The sequence below is a fragment of the Anas platyrhynchos genome, chromosome 16 (assembly GCF_047663525.1).
Source record: "Anas platyrhynchos isolate ZD024472 breed Pekin duck chromosome 16, IASCAAS_PekinDuck_T2T, whole genome shotgun sequence".
Taxonomy (NCBI): domain Eukaryota; kingdom Metazoa; phylum Chordata; class Aves; order Anseriformes; family Anatidae; genus Anas; species Anas platyrhynchos.
In genome coordinates this window covers 7,164,147-7,180,188 of record NC_092602.1, presented here as the reverse complement: position 1 = coordinate 7,180,188, position 16,042 = coordinate 7,164,147, and the positions used below count along the sequence as shown (strand labels likewise).

Sequence of the window (16,042 nt, the reverse complement as noted above, 5' to 3'; positions counted from 1 at the left end):
CTTCACCTTCAGAACCATAATCATCCAGGTGTTGACATGTTTAGTCTGAAGTGCTTCTCTGGTACTGAGCTGGTCACATCCAGCAGCTTATTCCAATTTCTTTCAACTTCATCGTTGCTGTCTCTGAGATCACCATTTGTGGACCTCATCTTCTAGGCCAGAGTTCTGACGAGTGTTGGTCTTAATTAGAGATTACGGTGATAAATTAACTCTGTAGCATGAGCACGCTGAGTGCAGACATCAGATCCATAAAACATCCACGAAGTCTCCTGCTCTTCTGCTCCCTGCTGCTCTTCTTCTCCCTGGTCTTCAGGAATGAAATGCTGCTTCTGTTTTTTAAAGATGAGGGCAAAGGGAAGACTGGCAAGGTTGGTAGTGGATTTTTAGATCTGTGGTTCTTATGTTCTTGCTGTTTGCCGTGTCCTGCCAAATTCTTGGTGCTGAGCGTGCCCCGTACAGTGCTCTGCTCTTTGCAACCAGGCAGGACCTGAAACACGGCGCAATTGGGCAGATCCTGCACTGCTTCCTGCTGTTACCAGATCTCCCCAGCTTTTCCTAAGCTATAGCAGAGCACCCCCTAGTACTGGCTTTGTGTTTCGGCAGTCATTCCCACATCCCCACGTGTTCTGACGCCTGGCTGAGGTGGGTTTCAGTACCCAGCCCCGACCATATGAAGGCAGGCTTCCTCCTTACACTGGTGGCTGAGGTGTAAGAGTGTATTCAATCACGACGATTTCAAAATAACATCCCAAAATTCCTCGTGCAAGGAGAACGTGATTTATGCGTCATCACAGTGAAGGTCTTCAGGTGCATCCCATCCTAAGCCTGAACTCACCTTAAAGGTCCCCAAAATGCGACCTCCGAATGGTGGCAGTGCTGGAGCAGGTGCCAAGTTCTTCCCCCTGGCTGCCTCTGGAGGAATTCTTCAGCCAGGCTGGGCTCTTGGTTCGTGAGGCTTCTGTAATCCCCTGCAAAGGGCTCAGCTCTGCTGCTCATGGTCAGTGTGAGGGGAGATGTCCCCTCTTCTGGAGTCAGACTGCAGCTCTATGTGTGCGCGAAAGGCCTTTGGCTCCCAAGGCTGAAAGATCTAGGCTAGAAGATCTGCTCATCTTCTATACGTGAAGTTCCTGGGACTGCATTCTTAATTAAAAAATAATAATAATTAAAAAAAAAATTGGTCTTGGACACTTTACATCTTTTGAAATGGAAGCATTCCCGTTCAAGTTTTCTTCTGAAAAATTTTGGCACAACTTACTGGGTGTTTTTTTTCCCTCTTTTCACATGGCTGTACTTAGGCATGGAAATGATGTGGAACCTGTGAGTTTGTTTCAGCTGAGCGGGGTTTAAAATCTGCTTAGACCATCTGATCAGTCTCGTTAAGAGCACACAGTTCCAGAACAGTGTTCCCTTGTTAGAAAACTTTCAGTTCTGGTAGGGAATGAGCTCAGTCTGCTGCCTTCTTGCATTTCAAGAAGAAATTTTGAAGGAGGTGCAGGAAATAGGTATTGAGCGACTGAACTGGAGCTTCCAGGAGCTTCCAGGAACGGGGAGTTTCTCAAAGTGGATGCCACCTTGTAAGCCCACGTAACCTTCAGGATTTGAGCCCTGTGTCTGAAGGAGGTTGCACAGCAGCCACCTGCATTTCCAGATCTCCTCTGGTGTTTCCTGTATTGATGGGTAGTAACCCGCTGGTTCCTCTGTTCATAACGTGATGTTTTCTGCTGTGTTACTGAAAATGAAGGTGGAGTTGTCAGGAAAATATGGGAGGGAAGAACGAGGAGGGAGAAACCTTTTGGCCTGGTTTGTGATATTAAACAGCGGCACCCTGTGAAACCCCAAACAGCATTCATTCCCTGGAAGTTGACTCCTAAGAGCACAGCAGAGCACGGCCTGCTTTACAGGTAAGCAGTGAACGGGGCAGCGAAGGCGGCCACCTAGCAGTTCTTTCCCTTTCCCTGCCATCAGGTTACAAGGCAGATCCATGAGCATGAGCAGGAGAACGAGTTGCGGGAACAGATGTCAGGATATAAGCGGATGCGGCGCCAGCACCAGAAGCAGCTGATCGCCCTGGAAAACAAGTTGAAGGCCGAGATGGATGAGCACCGCCTCAAGCTGCAGAAGGAGGTGGAGACGCATGCCAACAACTCGTCCATTGAGCTGGAGAAGCTGGCCAAGAAGCAAGTGGCTGTGATGGAGAAAGAGGTGGGTACACATACAGGCTCCCTAGGCGTACGAGAAGCTTGAGAGGGAGAGGTGTATGCCAGCTCTCAGGGAAAGGGCAGTGGAAGTGCTGCTTAAAACTCACGTTCTTGAGCACACGGAGTGGTCACTGCCTGGAGCTGCAGATTTGTGAAAGAACTGCACAGCCACGAGCTGACCCTCTGGGTGACGGGCGCTCCATTGGCACCCACCGATGGTGTAGCTGTGGAAAGTGACCGACAAACTTTGGGGGCACCTTGGGGAGGCTTCTGCCTCGTGGCTGAGGCATGTTATTGAGGCTGTGACAAAGCTCGTGGTGCTGTAACCTGTCCTTCTGCTGTCACTCAGCCTGTTCAGAAATTGGTACGTTAATTACATGGTAATTAGTGGGCTTCTGCCCTCTGGGGTGGTTTTGGTGAAGAGACAGAAAGAGGAAGCTCTTAAATGTACGTGGGCATTATGGTTTCTTCTTGTGCAAGCAGCTTGCATTTGGCCAAACGCTCATGACTGTGTCTGGCATAGGATGGGAGAATGACAGACAAAAAAATGCCCAAAAGAAGACCAATTTATGCTGGATTCAGTACCTGCTCCTTCACCCCTGTTCTTTTTCCTTTCTCTGTGACTTGCAGGCAAAGACGGCTGCAGCAGATGAAAAGAAATTCCAGCAACAGATTTTGGCTCAGCAGAAGAAAGACCTGGCGACCTTTTTAGAAAGTCAGAAGAAACAATACAAGCTTTGCAAGGAAAAGATTAAAGAGGCAAGAAGCCATCGTTTTGGGGGCTGAACGGGGTGTGGCATGAACATGAACTAGACTTTCTTTTTGATTAACCTGAGCCAGCCCAAGGGTTTAAGGGATGCTGTCATACTTGGAAGCAAATTTAGATTCCCAGCTAGTAAAGTTTCAGGAACTGGGATCATCTGGCAGCATTTCTAGAATTAGGGATGCTGGAGGAGCCTTTGTGGGTTGCTGTAGAGCAGAATCTTTGAAAGCAAGGGTGGTGAGGGGAAATGGGAGTTCATAGAGAACTCTTCTTCCCCCTTTCCCTCATTTGTTTTTCCCCTCAAGCCATAAGCAATCAGAGCAGTGGTACACGTCACTTGATTAAAAACCCAGGGATCACTTATATGAAGTAGAAAAAAGGCAGGCTGAGGGATTTGGGGTTGTTCAGCCTGGAGAAGAGAAGGCTCCAGGGAGAGACCTTCCAGCAGCCTGCCAGTACCTAAGCCAGTACCTAAAGAGGGCTGCAGGGGAGCTGGGGTGGGACTCCTTGTCAGGGAGTGTGGTGATAGGGCTTTATACTTAAAGATGTTTTATACTTAAAGATGGTTTTATACTTAAAGAGGATAGATTTCAATGAGATATAAGGAAGAAATTCTTTCTGATGAGGGAGGTGAGGCCCTGGCACAGGTTGCCCAGAGAAGCTGTGGATGCCTTATCCCTGGAAGTGCTCAAGGCCAGGCTGGATGGGGCTGGGGGCAGCCTGGTGTGGTGGGAGGTGTCCCTGCCATGGCAGGGGGTTGGAACTAGATGATTTTTCAGGTCCCTTCCAACCCAAACCATTTTGTGAGATAAGTAACTTCAGTACATATCCCAAACTGTGTTACTTAAGTACATCATCCCACTAGGTAGCAAAATCCTTTGCTGTTATGAATGGATAGTAAAGAGCCCCACAGAGGATCTGATTCAACAGACTTGAGCATGAGTTGAAATAAAGGAAACTTAAGCCCAAGCTGGACTCCTTTGTAAAACAGGTGCAGAGCTAGGAAGGGAGCCAAGGATTTTGACCCATTCTCTTTTCTGGATGGCCAGAGCCTCCCCTGCAGTGGTGTTTTCTGTCTTTTCCTTGCTGCAGTGTTCAGCCTTGAGGCATTTGTGTGTAATTGCCATTTCTTCCTGCTCCTCTTGGTGTGTTAATGCAGCTCTGGAAGCAGTAGGGCTGGGCATGGCAGGGGGATGAGGCTGGTTCCCCTTGTGCCTGCTCATTTTGGTGTCCTTCTGTGAACTGAATGGTGGAGGAGTAGCCAGCAACAGAAGGTCCTCCAAGTCCCGTGTCGCAGTGATCCTAAGGAGAGTCTTGGTTTTTTTTGACTCTGTATGCATGCAGGAAATGAATGAGGACCACAGCACACCGAAGAAAGAGAAGCAGGAAAGAATATCCAAACACAAAGAGAACCTGCAGCACACGCAGGCTGAAGAGGAGGCCCATCTTCTCAGCCAGCAGAGACTCTTCTACGACAAAAACTGCCGTTTCTTCAAGAGAAAAACGATGATCAAGAGGCACGAGATGGAACAGCAGAACATTCGGGAAGTATGGCACTCTTCAGTTCTTTTTCCAGACATTTCTTTAACTGTTCTAGCTTCATGTCTGTAAAATTTTTCTAGCTGCATGATACTAGATCTTCATATCTTAAGTTGTCAAACAGAACCGAGAAAAATGTAGGAAAAGTGTTTTGGGAACCCGTTTTCCATACAGAAATGTAGCTGGCACATGGCTGCTTTTATTTATTGAAGGAGGAAGGTGGCATAACTGGCTTGCGGAAAGAAATATTATGTGGGCTTTTAGATTTTTTGGGGGGAGCCTGTTGGGCTGCTTTCACAATGTGGGGCAGTTTTTGCCATGGTAAGCGTCAGGGCCGCCTGTAGGATGGGATGGCTGAAAGGACATCACGTGAGGAGTTGTGCTTGTTGGCAGGAGGAAACCCACGCAGTAAAATTGGTGTAGTGAAACAGTAATAACCCTAAAAGAACAATATGGAGGTTGCAGACCAAAATGCTACAAATGTGATACCAAAAATTCGGTCCTGTTGTGTCTGTGTTCTGAGCATCTGCAAATAATCAGAAGTTGGTTTTGCCATTGGGCTCCACTCAAACCAGTGCTCAACGTGCCCAGAAGGGGTGGCAGTTTAAGGAGCAGCTGTTTAACGTCTGGCTTCTCCTCATTTTTTATTAACCCTCACTTTATGGGCTGCATGTAGTCAAATCCACTTGGAAAAAGAATTATTACTTCTAGGTATTTTTCTGTGGTCATCACTGTAGGATCTGAATTCTTCATGGAATGTTATTTTTGGACAAGGACTATGAGAAGGGGAAGGTATTTTAGTAATGGCTGAGAGTGAATGAGTGGTCAAAAAATTCTAATAATCATTTATTTAGTCTGTTACCAGACTATTCCACCATACTTACTGGTGCCCAGTATTTTACCTATGCAGAGCTTTGCTGCCCTTGAGTTTGGATGTGTCTGGGGCTGCTCAGCTGCTTAGCGAATCACACCCCAAAAATTAATGACTGTGTGAAAAATCAGATTTGGGCACACTTAGCGCTGTGTGTAAGCTCTGTGGCAAGGGTGAGAACAGAATTCAGTTACCTACTATGTTATTTGAGTGTATTTTAGCCAGGAAACACTCCTCTGAGTTCTCGCATTTAAGCTCAAAGGAGACTTCTCCAAATCATATAAGTGTTGTTTATTTCCTGAAAATCATGCCCCTACTAATTAGTTCATATTCACTGGATAAGGTACCTGAAGTAAATAACGCCTTTAAAATGTTTTTTTTTTTTCCCTGATGTTTCAAGTCACCAAGAGGTTTTCTTGTACAAATGAGAAAGTGTTTGTGAGAAGTGGAGTGCCTGTTTGCTCTCCCTGAACTGAAATCAGGCGTAGAATGGGCCCCAGAGCAGCGGGTTGGCCTGTCTGAAGTGTAAGGCACAAGTGTCACAGGAAAAGATTTCAGCATATCAGTAGATCTCATTTTTTATTTTGGCTGTCAGGGGTGCAGCTTTGGCTTAAACACGAACACGTGCAGTGCCTTCACAGGGGTTAGAGCAGATTTGGAGGACCTGTTTGCAGGTGCTGACGTTGAGCAGTACAACAGGATTACAGCATGAAGCAACAACTCCGAATTCCTAATGAGATTTCTTGCTTTGACTGCAAAAATTTGTTAGGCTGAGCCAACACGGGGCGCTCCCCGTGCTGGGCACTGGATGTGTACGTAGTGCAAAGTGGCCCCTGCTGTGCCGGAGCCTTGCATGAAGCGCGGTGATGGGTTTGTAGGCTGAGAGCTGAGGCAGAGGCAGACCAGCAGACCATCTGTGAAGGTCACCACATCACCAGTGAGAGGTGCAGCTGTAATCACTGCTCAGCTGAGCTGGATTCAGCTCCAGGCTCTACAGGTTGTTGGCAATACCCCGAGACAGAAATAAAAGCAGCAATCAGGGAGAGAATCACTCATCATACCCTTCCTTGGTCTGCAACGTGGTGCAGGTTTCCCTAGACTGTAGGGCTCTTTGTGGAGGGAACAATTATGTACATGTTGTGAAGTAGCATGAAACTTGGAATATATTTTAATTTTACAAAAAGATGCTGCACCTGGGGCCAAAAATTACTTGTGTGTGGTGGCGGACTGGGTAAGAAAAAACAAATCTGTGTTGGAGCTGTTCTCCCCCGCTTTGGCCATTCTAGTATTAGTGATGAATAAGAAGCTTCATATCTCTGTCTAGCAGAGATTTAAATTTAAAACAGAAAATACCTAATTCTGCACATTGCTGTCAGTTCACCCCAGCTTGGAGCACCCAGGGATGAATTAAAAACCTCAGGGCTCTCAGCAGATGCAGGCGGCTCTTGTGTGGCCCCAGTGCCACCTGCTGGAGACTCACCAGGGGACCTGGGAGCTGGCAGAGGAGCAGTAACAGGGGTGCTGGGTGGCTGCTTTGTTATCATTCCCATCGTGCTGCTGGTTTTGGGTTTTTCTGTGGCATGTGATAGTCATAGAAGCTGTCTAAAGGAGCAATTAGGGCACCCGGCCTTGCAAATTCAACTTCTGTCTTGTGCTCTGCTGTCCTCTTGTGCAGGAGTTAAACAAGAAGCGGACCCAGAAAGAAATGGAGCACGCCATGCTGATCCGGCACGACGAGTCGACGCGCGAGCTGGAGTACAGGCAGCTGCACACGCTGCAGAAGCTGCGAATGGACCTGATCCGGCTGCAGCACCAGACTGAGCTCGAGAACCAGCTGGAGTACAACAAGCGGCGAGAGCGGGAGCTGCACAGGAAGCATTTCATGGAGCTCCGGCAGCAACCAAAGAACCTGAAGGTGCTGGAAGCTTTCCTTCCTCCTCTTCCACCCTCTGCCCTGCCGTGCTTGCTGTGCGGGCAGGCTGTGCTCCTGCTCCTCTCACAGCACCCGCACCGCGGAGCCAGCGTTCTCCACCAGCTCTCCAAGCTCTTCTCTGCGTCGCTTTCCTTTGCTCAGAGCTGGTTGGTGTAAGGAAGTTGCAAGCCACTGTAGCAATGAGCTCAACGAGGATTTTATTTTCTTTTTTTAAGTGCTGTGCTGATTGAGGCTGCTGGGTAAAACCAGGCTAGTCCTCAACCCAGCATGACAGAACTTGCTTCTGATGGATGAGCTGTGCTGTCTGCATGCCCTTGCTCGTGTCAGCCTACAGACCTCGATGTGGGAAGGGGCTGGCTGATGCTTCCTCGCTTTCAAAGGTTATGGAGGGAGAGAACCTGGGTGTGCTGAGCAGTGCTCTGTCCTAGCCCAGCTGCGGGTTGGTTAGAAACCTCTGAGCTGCCCTGGGAGATTACTGCTCCTCCTCGGGATGCCTTAAAAAAGGCAGCACAGAGCTTTTATCTGTCTGGTCCCACTCTCACTAGCTGCCAGCTCTGCTGTCTCCACGTGGTGTGGTTGTGGTGAGGGAGGCAACTGGTGGAGGCGTTTCTGGGTGTGAGAACGGGAGGCCTTTAAGAGCAAGGCCGCCCTGCGTTTTGGGAGGCAGGTGGCAAGGCGATGGGCTGGGCGAGCTGCGGGAAGCAGTGGCAGAAGGTGGAAATAGCTCAGGAGGGTTTCATCAGTCCTGCTGCTGGCCCAGGCCTGTGGTCAGCAGCACCCCAACAGGGCCTGGAGCTGGCACTGCTCGTTAGGTCGCTGCATGAATGGAGCAGCTCCCGGCCGGGTGCAGGGGCAGGAGGTGGCTCAGAGCACGGGCAGCTGTGGCTCTCCTTTCGGGTGCACTACAACCTCCCCGTTCCCAAAGCCCTTCGTGCTCTTCACATCATTCCTTCCTTGGCAGGCCATGGAAATGCAGATCAAAAAGCAGTTCCAGGACACGTGCAAAGTGCAAACTAAGCAGTACAAAGCACTGAAGAATCACCAGCTGGAAGTAACTCCAAAGAGTGAGCACAAGACAATTTTGAAGAGCCTGAAGGACGAGCAGACGAGGAAGCTCGCCATCCTGGCAGAGCAGTACGAGCAGAGCATCAACGAGATGATGGCCTCGCAGGCGGTAGGTGCAGCGTGAGGCTCCTCCTGCCCCCGGGCTGGCGGCGTGGGGGCAGTCGGGCCGTCAGTCCGTGCAGCACGCGGTGTTCTTCCCCCTTACAGCTCCGGCTGGACGAGGCTCAAGAAGCGGAATGCCAAGCCCTGAGACTGCAACTCCAGCAGGAGATGGAGCTCCTCAACGCGTACCAGAGCAAAATTAAGATGCAGACAGAAGCACAGCATGAAAGAGAACTCCAGAAGCTGGAGCAACGGGTGTCGCTGCGCAGAGCACATCTGGAGCAAAAGGTAGGCACCGGGGGGGCTGCTAGGGGGTTCCCGTCAGCACGTACCCCTCTCGTGTGGGTTCAGGGCCCGACCGGGAGCTGCCGCGCCATGCCCTGAGGGGCTGCTGCCTGTGCTTCTTGCAGATTGAAGAGGAGCTAGCCGCCCTCCAGAAGGAACGCAGCGAGAGGATAAAGTTTCTGTTGGAAAGGCAGGAGCGAGAGATTGAAACGTTTGACATGGAGAGCTTGCGAATGGGCTTTGGGAATTTGGTCACATTAGAATATCCCAAGGAGGACTATAGATGAGATTAAATTTCTTTGCCATTTAGCAACAACAAAGATAAAAAGCAAACAAAATAATGACGAAACTTGCAAAACCAACATTCCCCATGTTAACGGGCGTGCTCTCTCTCTTTCTGTCTCTCTTACTGACATCGTGTCGGACTAGTGCCTGTATATTCTTACTCCATCAGGGGCCCCCTTTCCCCCTGTGTCAAGTCCCGGTGCAGGACAGCTCCTGGCGGTCTTTTCCATAGTATGTCACAGTATTGATGTCTCTGTGCAATGATTAAAAATGTTTCAGTGAAAACTTTGGAGACAATTTTAATGGAAAAAAAAAAAAAAGTGGATGTATGTTGCTTTTGAGCAATCACTCATTTTTACCACCAATCTACGAAAGTACAAAGCAAAAAAAAAAATCCTCAAATGCTATATACAAACCCAGGGGGAGAGAGACTAAATCCGCAGCCTTACCTTAACTAGCTGCTGCATTATTTTATTTTATTTTTATTTTTTTGGTATTTATTCATCAGGAATAATTAAATAATAAAAAAATTTTATTAAAGATTGAGAAATTTGATACATTTTACAGAAAAAAAAACTTAATCGTGATGTACATATCAGTGGTGACATATTATTACTTTTTTGGGGGTGGGGAGGGGCGGGGCAAAGATCTGGTGATTTTTAGAAGAACCATGCCAGGCGAGGCGGGGATTAGACCTCGGTCCTCGGCATATTCTTGATTGTATCATAATCATTTTCTGCTGTCGCAGAGAATGTGAATACACTTAAATGAGCCCACAGGATCCCAGTAGCACAAATTGGGCTTTGTCAAATCGTGTATTTTGTGTATAGAAGGAATTTAAGGAGAGCTTTTACTTATTTTCATATTGTATTTTAACTGTTTCTCTGATCAAAAATTTTTTTACTTCTTTCCCCCCTTCCCTCCTGCTCCCTGCCACCCCGCCCACTTTCCGGTTCAGTACTTGGAGTTCAACACTGTCTGTCAGATCATCCTGAGCCCTTTCTTTTCTTTTTTTTTTGTTGTTTCTTTTGTTCCTCCCCCGAGTCCACCCCCACCCCCATGATCTCGGTCATAAATATTGCATTATTCACACTTTCAAACTGTGTATTTTCTTACAATAAAAAGATTAAAAAAAAAAGGCTTTACTTCTTTTGCATGCACTTTAAAATAAAAAAAAGAAAAAAAAACAACAAAAGAACAAAAAAACATTTTTCAGGTTCAAAGGAAGAGCATGAATAACTGTCAGAGCTTTTAATTATATTTGTAAATAAAAGTGTTCATCACAACGCCTCGCTGTCTCATTGCGGGAAGGGCTCTGGGGCTGCCCCTGCGGGGAAGCTGCCGCAGGAACCGCTGGTGGGGGAGCTCCTGGGCTGCCCCGAAGCCGTTTTTTGGGGCAGGGGAGGTGTTTGTGCCAACTAACGGCTTCTGCTCTCAGCTTTTTTGCCTTTCTTCCAGCCTGAGAAGTCCCGGGCTGTGAACCAGCCCTCACCAAGCACCAGGTAATGCAGGTGTTGGGGCACCTCCTCTCCACCTGTGTGTTTTGTGGATCTTGGTCTTTATTTGGGGTGTTTCCTTGAAGAACTGTCACTCCTCACTTTTTTCTTTGCTGGCCCTGTGCATAGGAGCTATCCCAGGGTTCTGGTGGTGGCATAGCACAGCTGCGTGCGTACCTGCAGCCTCCAGTCACACAAGGTGTGCTCATGTCTTTAGAAGTACAAGGTAACTGATATTTACGGGGCATTGCTGCAGCATTTTGAGGTTTGTAAAGTGTTTCACACACTCCTCAAAAAACAGTACCTTTGAGAAAATAAGTTAAAAGAAGGGGAAGGCTTCTAGTGCTGTGAAGCAGAATCACATTCGCTTCATTTCTTCACATCTAAAGACAGCCGTGAGCTGTGCTTCATTTTCTGAGTGCAGAGGAAGCCCCGCCAGGCCTCGCCCCCTGCAGGCTGCAGGAGCAGCACAACCGCAGCCCGGCGGGGAAGGGGAGCGCCCCCAGGTGCCAAGTGGCGGTGCCCAGCACAGGAGGTGACAGCTGCGATTAAACGGGGACCCCGTGAGCAAGTGCTGCCCCAGGAGCAGCAAGGAACGCAAAGGGTTTAGTGGTGGAGGTGTTCGGGGGTAAGTGACACTGTCCTGGCTATAAGGAATGTGCCTGCCTTGAGCTCCGTTCCTAAAACATCAGCATTTTATCTTCTAGGCTCGATGTGTGTGTTTCAGGCAGCGCTGCCCACGTGGAGCTCCCCTCGCAGGGCTCCAGCCTCGTCTCCGCACCGGGAGGGGAAGGAACAGAGGAAGGAAGGGCGCCGCGACGAGTTGCCAGCACTCCCCTGCTCCCCAAGGACACAAGCACACCGCCCGCCTGGGTAAGTGTTTAATTGCACCGTGAGCACGCATTGGTCACAACAGAACACGGACAAAACAAAGCCGCTCTGCTTCGAGGGGCTACAGAGATCAGAAGAGAACAGAGAATCAGAAGGTAAGCAGCTTCCCCGCCTCATTCTACTCGTTATCTTTAAAGTAATGACTTCAGTGGTTCACCTCATTGGCAAATACTTGAGGGAAAAAAAAACAAAAACAAGCAGCTTCCCTCTGCCTGCTGCCTTCTCCCCTCCTGGAAGGGGACGGCTGCACAGCCAGCAGCAACCAGGAGTGGTTCTGCACCCACAGCAGTGCCGTCAGCACAGCAGGGCCGCTCCGAGTGGCAGCGGTTCACAGGGTTTGACTTCCCCCGAGCAGGTCAGCCCAGAGGGGCTGCCCCTTGCCTTTTCGAAAGCTTTTTGGGCTAGCTACAGGCTGCGCCTACAGCAACGAGCACAGCACAAGTCCGGACCATGCCAACACCAAGGCGGATTCAGCTCGTGGACGGCAGCGAGGTCATGGCTCAGCTCAGGTCAGTGCGGGAGCAGCCGGGTTCAACTCACAGGCGAACAGAACAACAGCGAGGTGCTTTGAGTGGGCTCTGGGGGGGTCGGGGGTGCCACGCGGTGCTCATGCGGTGCCTGCTCCCTACTTCCCGGACAGCTGCTCGTAGAGCTTCGGCACGTAGTCGTCCCACTCCGCCTGGTAGCAGGTGCCGGCCACCGGCACCCCCAGGTTGTACTTGCTGCGGAAAGCCGCCACCTTGAACTTCCCTCGCTTGTCGCCGGAGCGGTTGGACAGGATGGGCTCGTCGCACTTCAGCTGCTTCGGCTGCTCGTACACCAGCCACACGTACCGGTGCAGCCCTGCGGGGAGGAGACAGCACGACAAGCACACCTCACTTGCAGTTCTGGGATTTAAGGGTGGCTTTGAAGCAACCCCAGCTGCTCGGGGAACAAGCCCGCATCCACCTGGGGCACGCTGGCAGCTGCTGCCATTGTTCTCAGGATAAGTGTGAGCTAAAGGAGCTTAAAGATGTACAAGGGGTGTGTGAAGGACTCACGTTGGCCCTAAGCTGCGCTCCCCCTGCCCCAGCTACTGAATTCAGGCAGAAGGGCACGGATCCATTACCTGATGTCCAAAGGGCACCGTGATTAGGGCTGGCTACAGGCAGGCCCCCTGGGGCTGCCCCTGCGGCACCACACGAGGTTTGTGTAGCCACAGGCTGTGCCCTGAGCACTGCGTCTGCTCGCTCACAGCACGGCCAGGCTCAGCTCCCCCTAACTGCAGCCGGGTACTGACCTGTTCCTTTGGGGGGTCCTGACCCGACGTAGTCTGACAGCACGGTCCCACTCCCCACGTCGTTGCCTTTCATGTTGGTCACCAGGAAGTGATGCCATTCCCTGAAAGGAGACAGCAAGAAGCAGTCAGGCTGCGTCACAGCCCTCAGGTAAGACCCTTCCTTGCTCTGAGCAGCTGTTTTCGCCCAAAATTGTTAGAATAGGTAACTGAAGCTAACCACTGCTGCTCCTGGTTGGTCAGACCCAAAGGTGTCAGGCCCACAGCACAAACTGCCTCCTTCGGGATGCAGAGCCCAGCAGGCAGCTGCCATCCTGCCCCGCAGCTCCACCACGCCCACAGTCTGACCCTATAAGAGCAAGCACTGCATGTGATTCCAAGTGGCCTGATGTAGCAGAAGTGAGCTGGTCCCTGCTTTAATATTTTACTACTAGCACGAAGAGACCTAGTTCCAACTCACGCACAGCTCACGTTAGTGAGCTGCAAATGCTGCGCTTCTCCAAGGTATAGGAGACCTCCAAATAACCCTGGCAAAAGCAGCGCTTCTTCCCCACGCTGTCCTTGTCTCAAGGAGAGATGCAAGGGCTCTGATCCTATTCAGGGCCATTTCTTATCCCCAGCCCCACTGCCATAACCTAGATCACGCTCCCCACCTCCTCCTGGGCCTCAGCTCAGTCCAAGAGGGCCACCCCCATTACCTGAACTTCGGGTCCTTCCTACTGGGAGCATCGGGGTCCGTGAGAACCAGCGTGTAGAGCTTCTGGGGGTCGCAGCCATCCCACTCGATGCTGGTGGGGCGGTTCTGCACCTGCAGCGACGACAGCGTCAGCGGGAGCAGCCGGCAGCGCCGCGCACGGCGGCCAGGCGTGACCAGCCACGCTCGATCCTGAACGTTCAAGGCCGCTCGGCACCCACGAGTGCTGCCAAAGCCTTCAAAGCCTGGCGTCCCCCACCGCCAGCCAGGGCGGGCCGCGGCCGCTGCTCCCCCGGAGGAGCCTCGCCGCCATTTTGTGGCTCCCTCAGGGGGGGCAGGCGCACCCCCCCCCTCACACACACACCCCCTGGGGGCCTCCCCCGCTCACCTGGGTGGGCGTCAGCACCTTGCCCAGCTCGTCGATCTCCACCGAGCCGTACTTGACCCGCAGGGGCTGCGCGGGTTTCTGCTCCACCTCGGTGAGGCTCAGCGGCCCGCTCCACAGCCCCAGGTCCACCGCCATGGCCGCCCCCTCCTCGGCGCTGCGCTGAGGCGACTGCCTGCCTGACCGAGTGACTGACAGCCGCGCCGCCCAATCAGCGCCGCCTCTCGGCCCGCCCCCCGCTCCCATTGGAGGAAACCTGCGCCGTGGTCCCGCCCCCCGCTGGCTGGGCGCTCCCCCCCCCCTCCCCTCCGAGGACCGCGGGGCCGCGGGTTCGAGGCCGGCGGCAGCCGCAGCGCCCGGCGGGGGCCGCCCGTGTGGGGCAGGGCTCGGGGCCCGTCCCCTGCCCCCGGTCCCTTTGTAAACCACGATCCAGGGACACGATCCCTGCGTGCACAAGGTGCCCCAGGCGGGGCTGTGAGCATTGCAAAGTTTCCAAAGGAGCCCACAGGGCTGCATGGAGCAGACTGGTTTCAGCTGGAGACAACGTGGGTTGAGTTGGGGCAGGAGCATCAGACAGATCAAACCCCAAAGCATCACTATTCCCAGCCCACCTTGGCCCTGGCCTGCCCTGGAGCACTTCAGGGCTCGATCTTTGCATGCTGCTGCCCGCTGAGGCCTCTGTCCTGGCACAGGAAGGTTTGTCCCCCACTGGCAGCAGGAGGCTCCCTCTTTGCACGTGGGCACTGACCGCACGCTTCCCTACGGAAACACGCGTGCTTCCAGCCACCCTCTTCTTTGGCATCAGCCCAGAGCCCTTGTATTCAAGGTGTAGGTTTTCAGCTGCCATACGTGCTGGAAATCCTCCCTGGTTCAACAAGAAGGAGTCCTCTTCAATGACACCCGCTCTCAGCTCCTCTGCAGGCATAGAGCAGCAGGGTCAGTCTGATCCACGTACACTCGGGATCAGTCTCCTGTGTGAGGACACATACCACCTGCCTTGGTCTGCTGAGCACAATGGAGCTATCTGAGCCTCATTCCTCTCTCCTCATTTGCTTTGTTAATTAAGTGACCTACTAAGAATCCCCATATCCTTTCCCGCCTGTCAGGACGAGATGAGAAAGAGAAAGTGGTTGCTAGGATCATTCTCAGTGTGCCCCAGATACTCGCTGTTTTGGGTCGGCAGCTGCCCTGTGCTGAAGGGCGGTGGGCAAGGAGTTATTCCCACTCCTGCCCTGACAGGGGAGGCAGCTGAGCAGAGCCTCCAGGGCCCACCCAAAACACCACTGCTGCAAGAAGGACAAAAGTGGTACTGACAGGTTCTCCCAGGCAGCTCTCAGCTCTAGCAAGTGGCATTTTAGCTTTTATTTTATTATTTAAGCCTTTCAAATCTGCAGCCACAGGGTGGAGAAACAGGCAGGTGCTTCCTCCTGTTCCTAGGGACTATTTCTTCTAACACATTTGCTGCTGGAGTTTAGCAGCATGTTTGCTGTGCATTGTTGCACTCAACTACAGGAATCCAAGGGTCGGCTTTAAAGAAACTGAAAATATTTGTACCCTTCTCTTTCCTTGTTCCCTGCAGCTTCTGTTTCCATTGGATCTCTCCAGCTGCGGAGAAATTCATCTTTTACATGTTCCATCTGCTGCCTCCTTCCAGTCTGCACTGCTGTCTGCTATACTTCTTTCCTGCACAGCTCTGGTTTGAGCTATTCTTTTATCCCCAAATCATATAGTTTTTGGTATACTTCATAGTCCTTTATCACTGTTTTTCACAGCCTTACTTCTTTTGGGATGTTTCTTAAGTGGTTGCATTACAGAAGGTGCTAGAGCATGCTCTGGGTGGGGGGGTCTCACTTTCAGGCATCAGTTAGGTGTCCTGTTTTGGTTTCTGGAAACACCATTCTCATAGCACTGAATGCTCTTGGTATGGATCCCTGGACTACACCTGAGCTCACTATGTGACACCCCCCAAAAAACACTGGCGAAATACTGGCTACTTCAGCACCTCACTTTGACTTCACACAGGCTGTTTCACCTGCTGATCATGATGAAGGCTTTCAATTTCAGGTGAAGTCCTGCCTGTACAGGAACCACAGCAAATACAAGACAACAGTCAGCCTTGGAATACACTGGGGCAAGTCCAGTGGAGTGCCCCACAGCTGCACCTGCCTTCACCACATCTGAATTTGCTGGTGTTACGCTGCTCTATGCATTGGTTTGATTTCCACTGCCTGTGTTCCCGTTCTTCCAAGGATACCTTGA

General features: G+C 51.4%; 2 protein-coding genes across 5 annotated transcripts in view; one reads left to right on the top strand and one right to left on the bottom strand.

The window, feature by feature from the left end:
* The window catches only part of TAOK3 (TAO kinase 3), an 82,044-nt gene extending 71,717 nt beyond the window's left edge, over positions 1-10,327 (top strand). For all 4 annotated transcript variants that reach the window (XM_027470278.3, XM_027470275.3, XM_027470277.3 and 1 more), the window contains 7 exons: positions 1,966-2,202; positions 2,829-2,957; positions 4,306-4,509; positions 7,047-7,286; positions 8,266-8,478; positions 8,577-8,759; positions 8,882-10,327. In XM_027470278.3, the coding sequence (XP_027326079.1) occupies positions 1,966-2,202; positions 2,829-2,957; positions 4,306-4,509; positions 7,047-7,286; positions 8,266-8,478; positions 8,577-8,759; positions 8,882-9,043 (1,368 nt within the window). In that variant the 3' untranslated portion in view covers positions 9,044-10,327. The remainder of the gene's footprint in view (positions 1-1,965; positions 2,203-2,828; positions 2,958-4,305; positions 4,510-7,046; positions 7,287-8,265; positions 8,479-8,576; positions 8,760-8,881) is intronic.
* A 1,078-nt stretch (positions 10,328-11,405) lies between these two features.
* On the bottom strand, positions 11,406-13,986 carry PEBP1 (phosphatidylethanolamine binding protein 1). The gene is made up of 4 exons (XM_027470279.3): positions 13,787-13,986; positions 13,403-13,512; positions 12,708-12,808; positions 11,406-12,271 (listed from the first exon to the last, which is right to left on the bottom strand). The coding sequence occupies exons 1-4, from the start codon at positions 13,919-13,921 to the stop codon at positions 12,054-12,056; spliced, it is 564 nt and encodes a 187-aa protein (XP_027326080.1). The 5' UTR covers positions 13,922-13,986; the 3' UTR covers positions 11,406-12,053.
* Between the last annotated feature and the right edge of the window lie 2,056 nt (positions 13,987-16,042).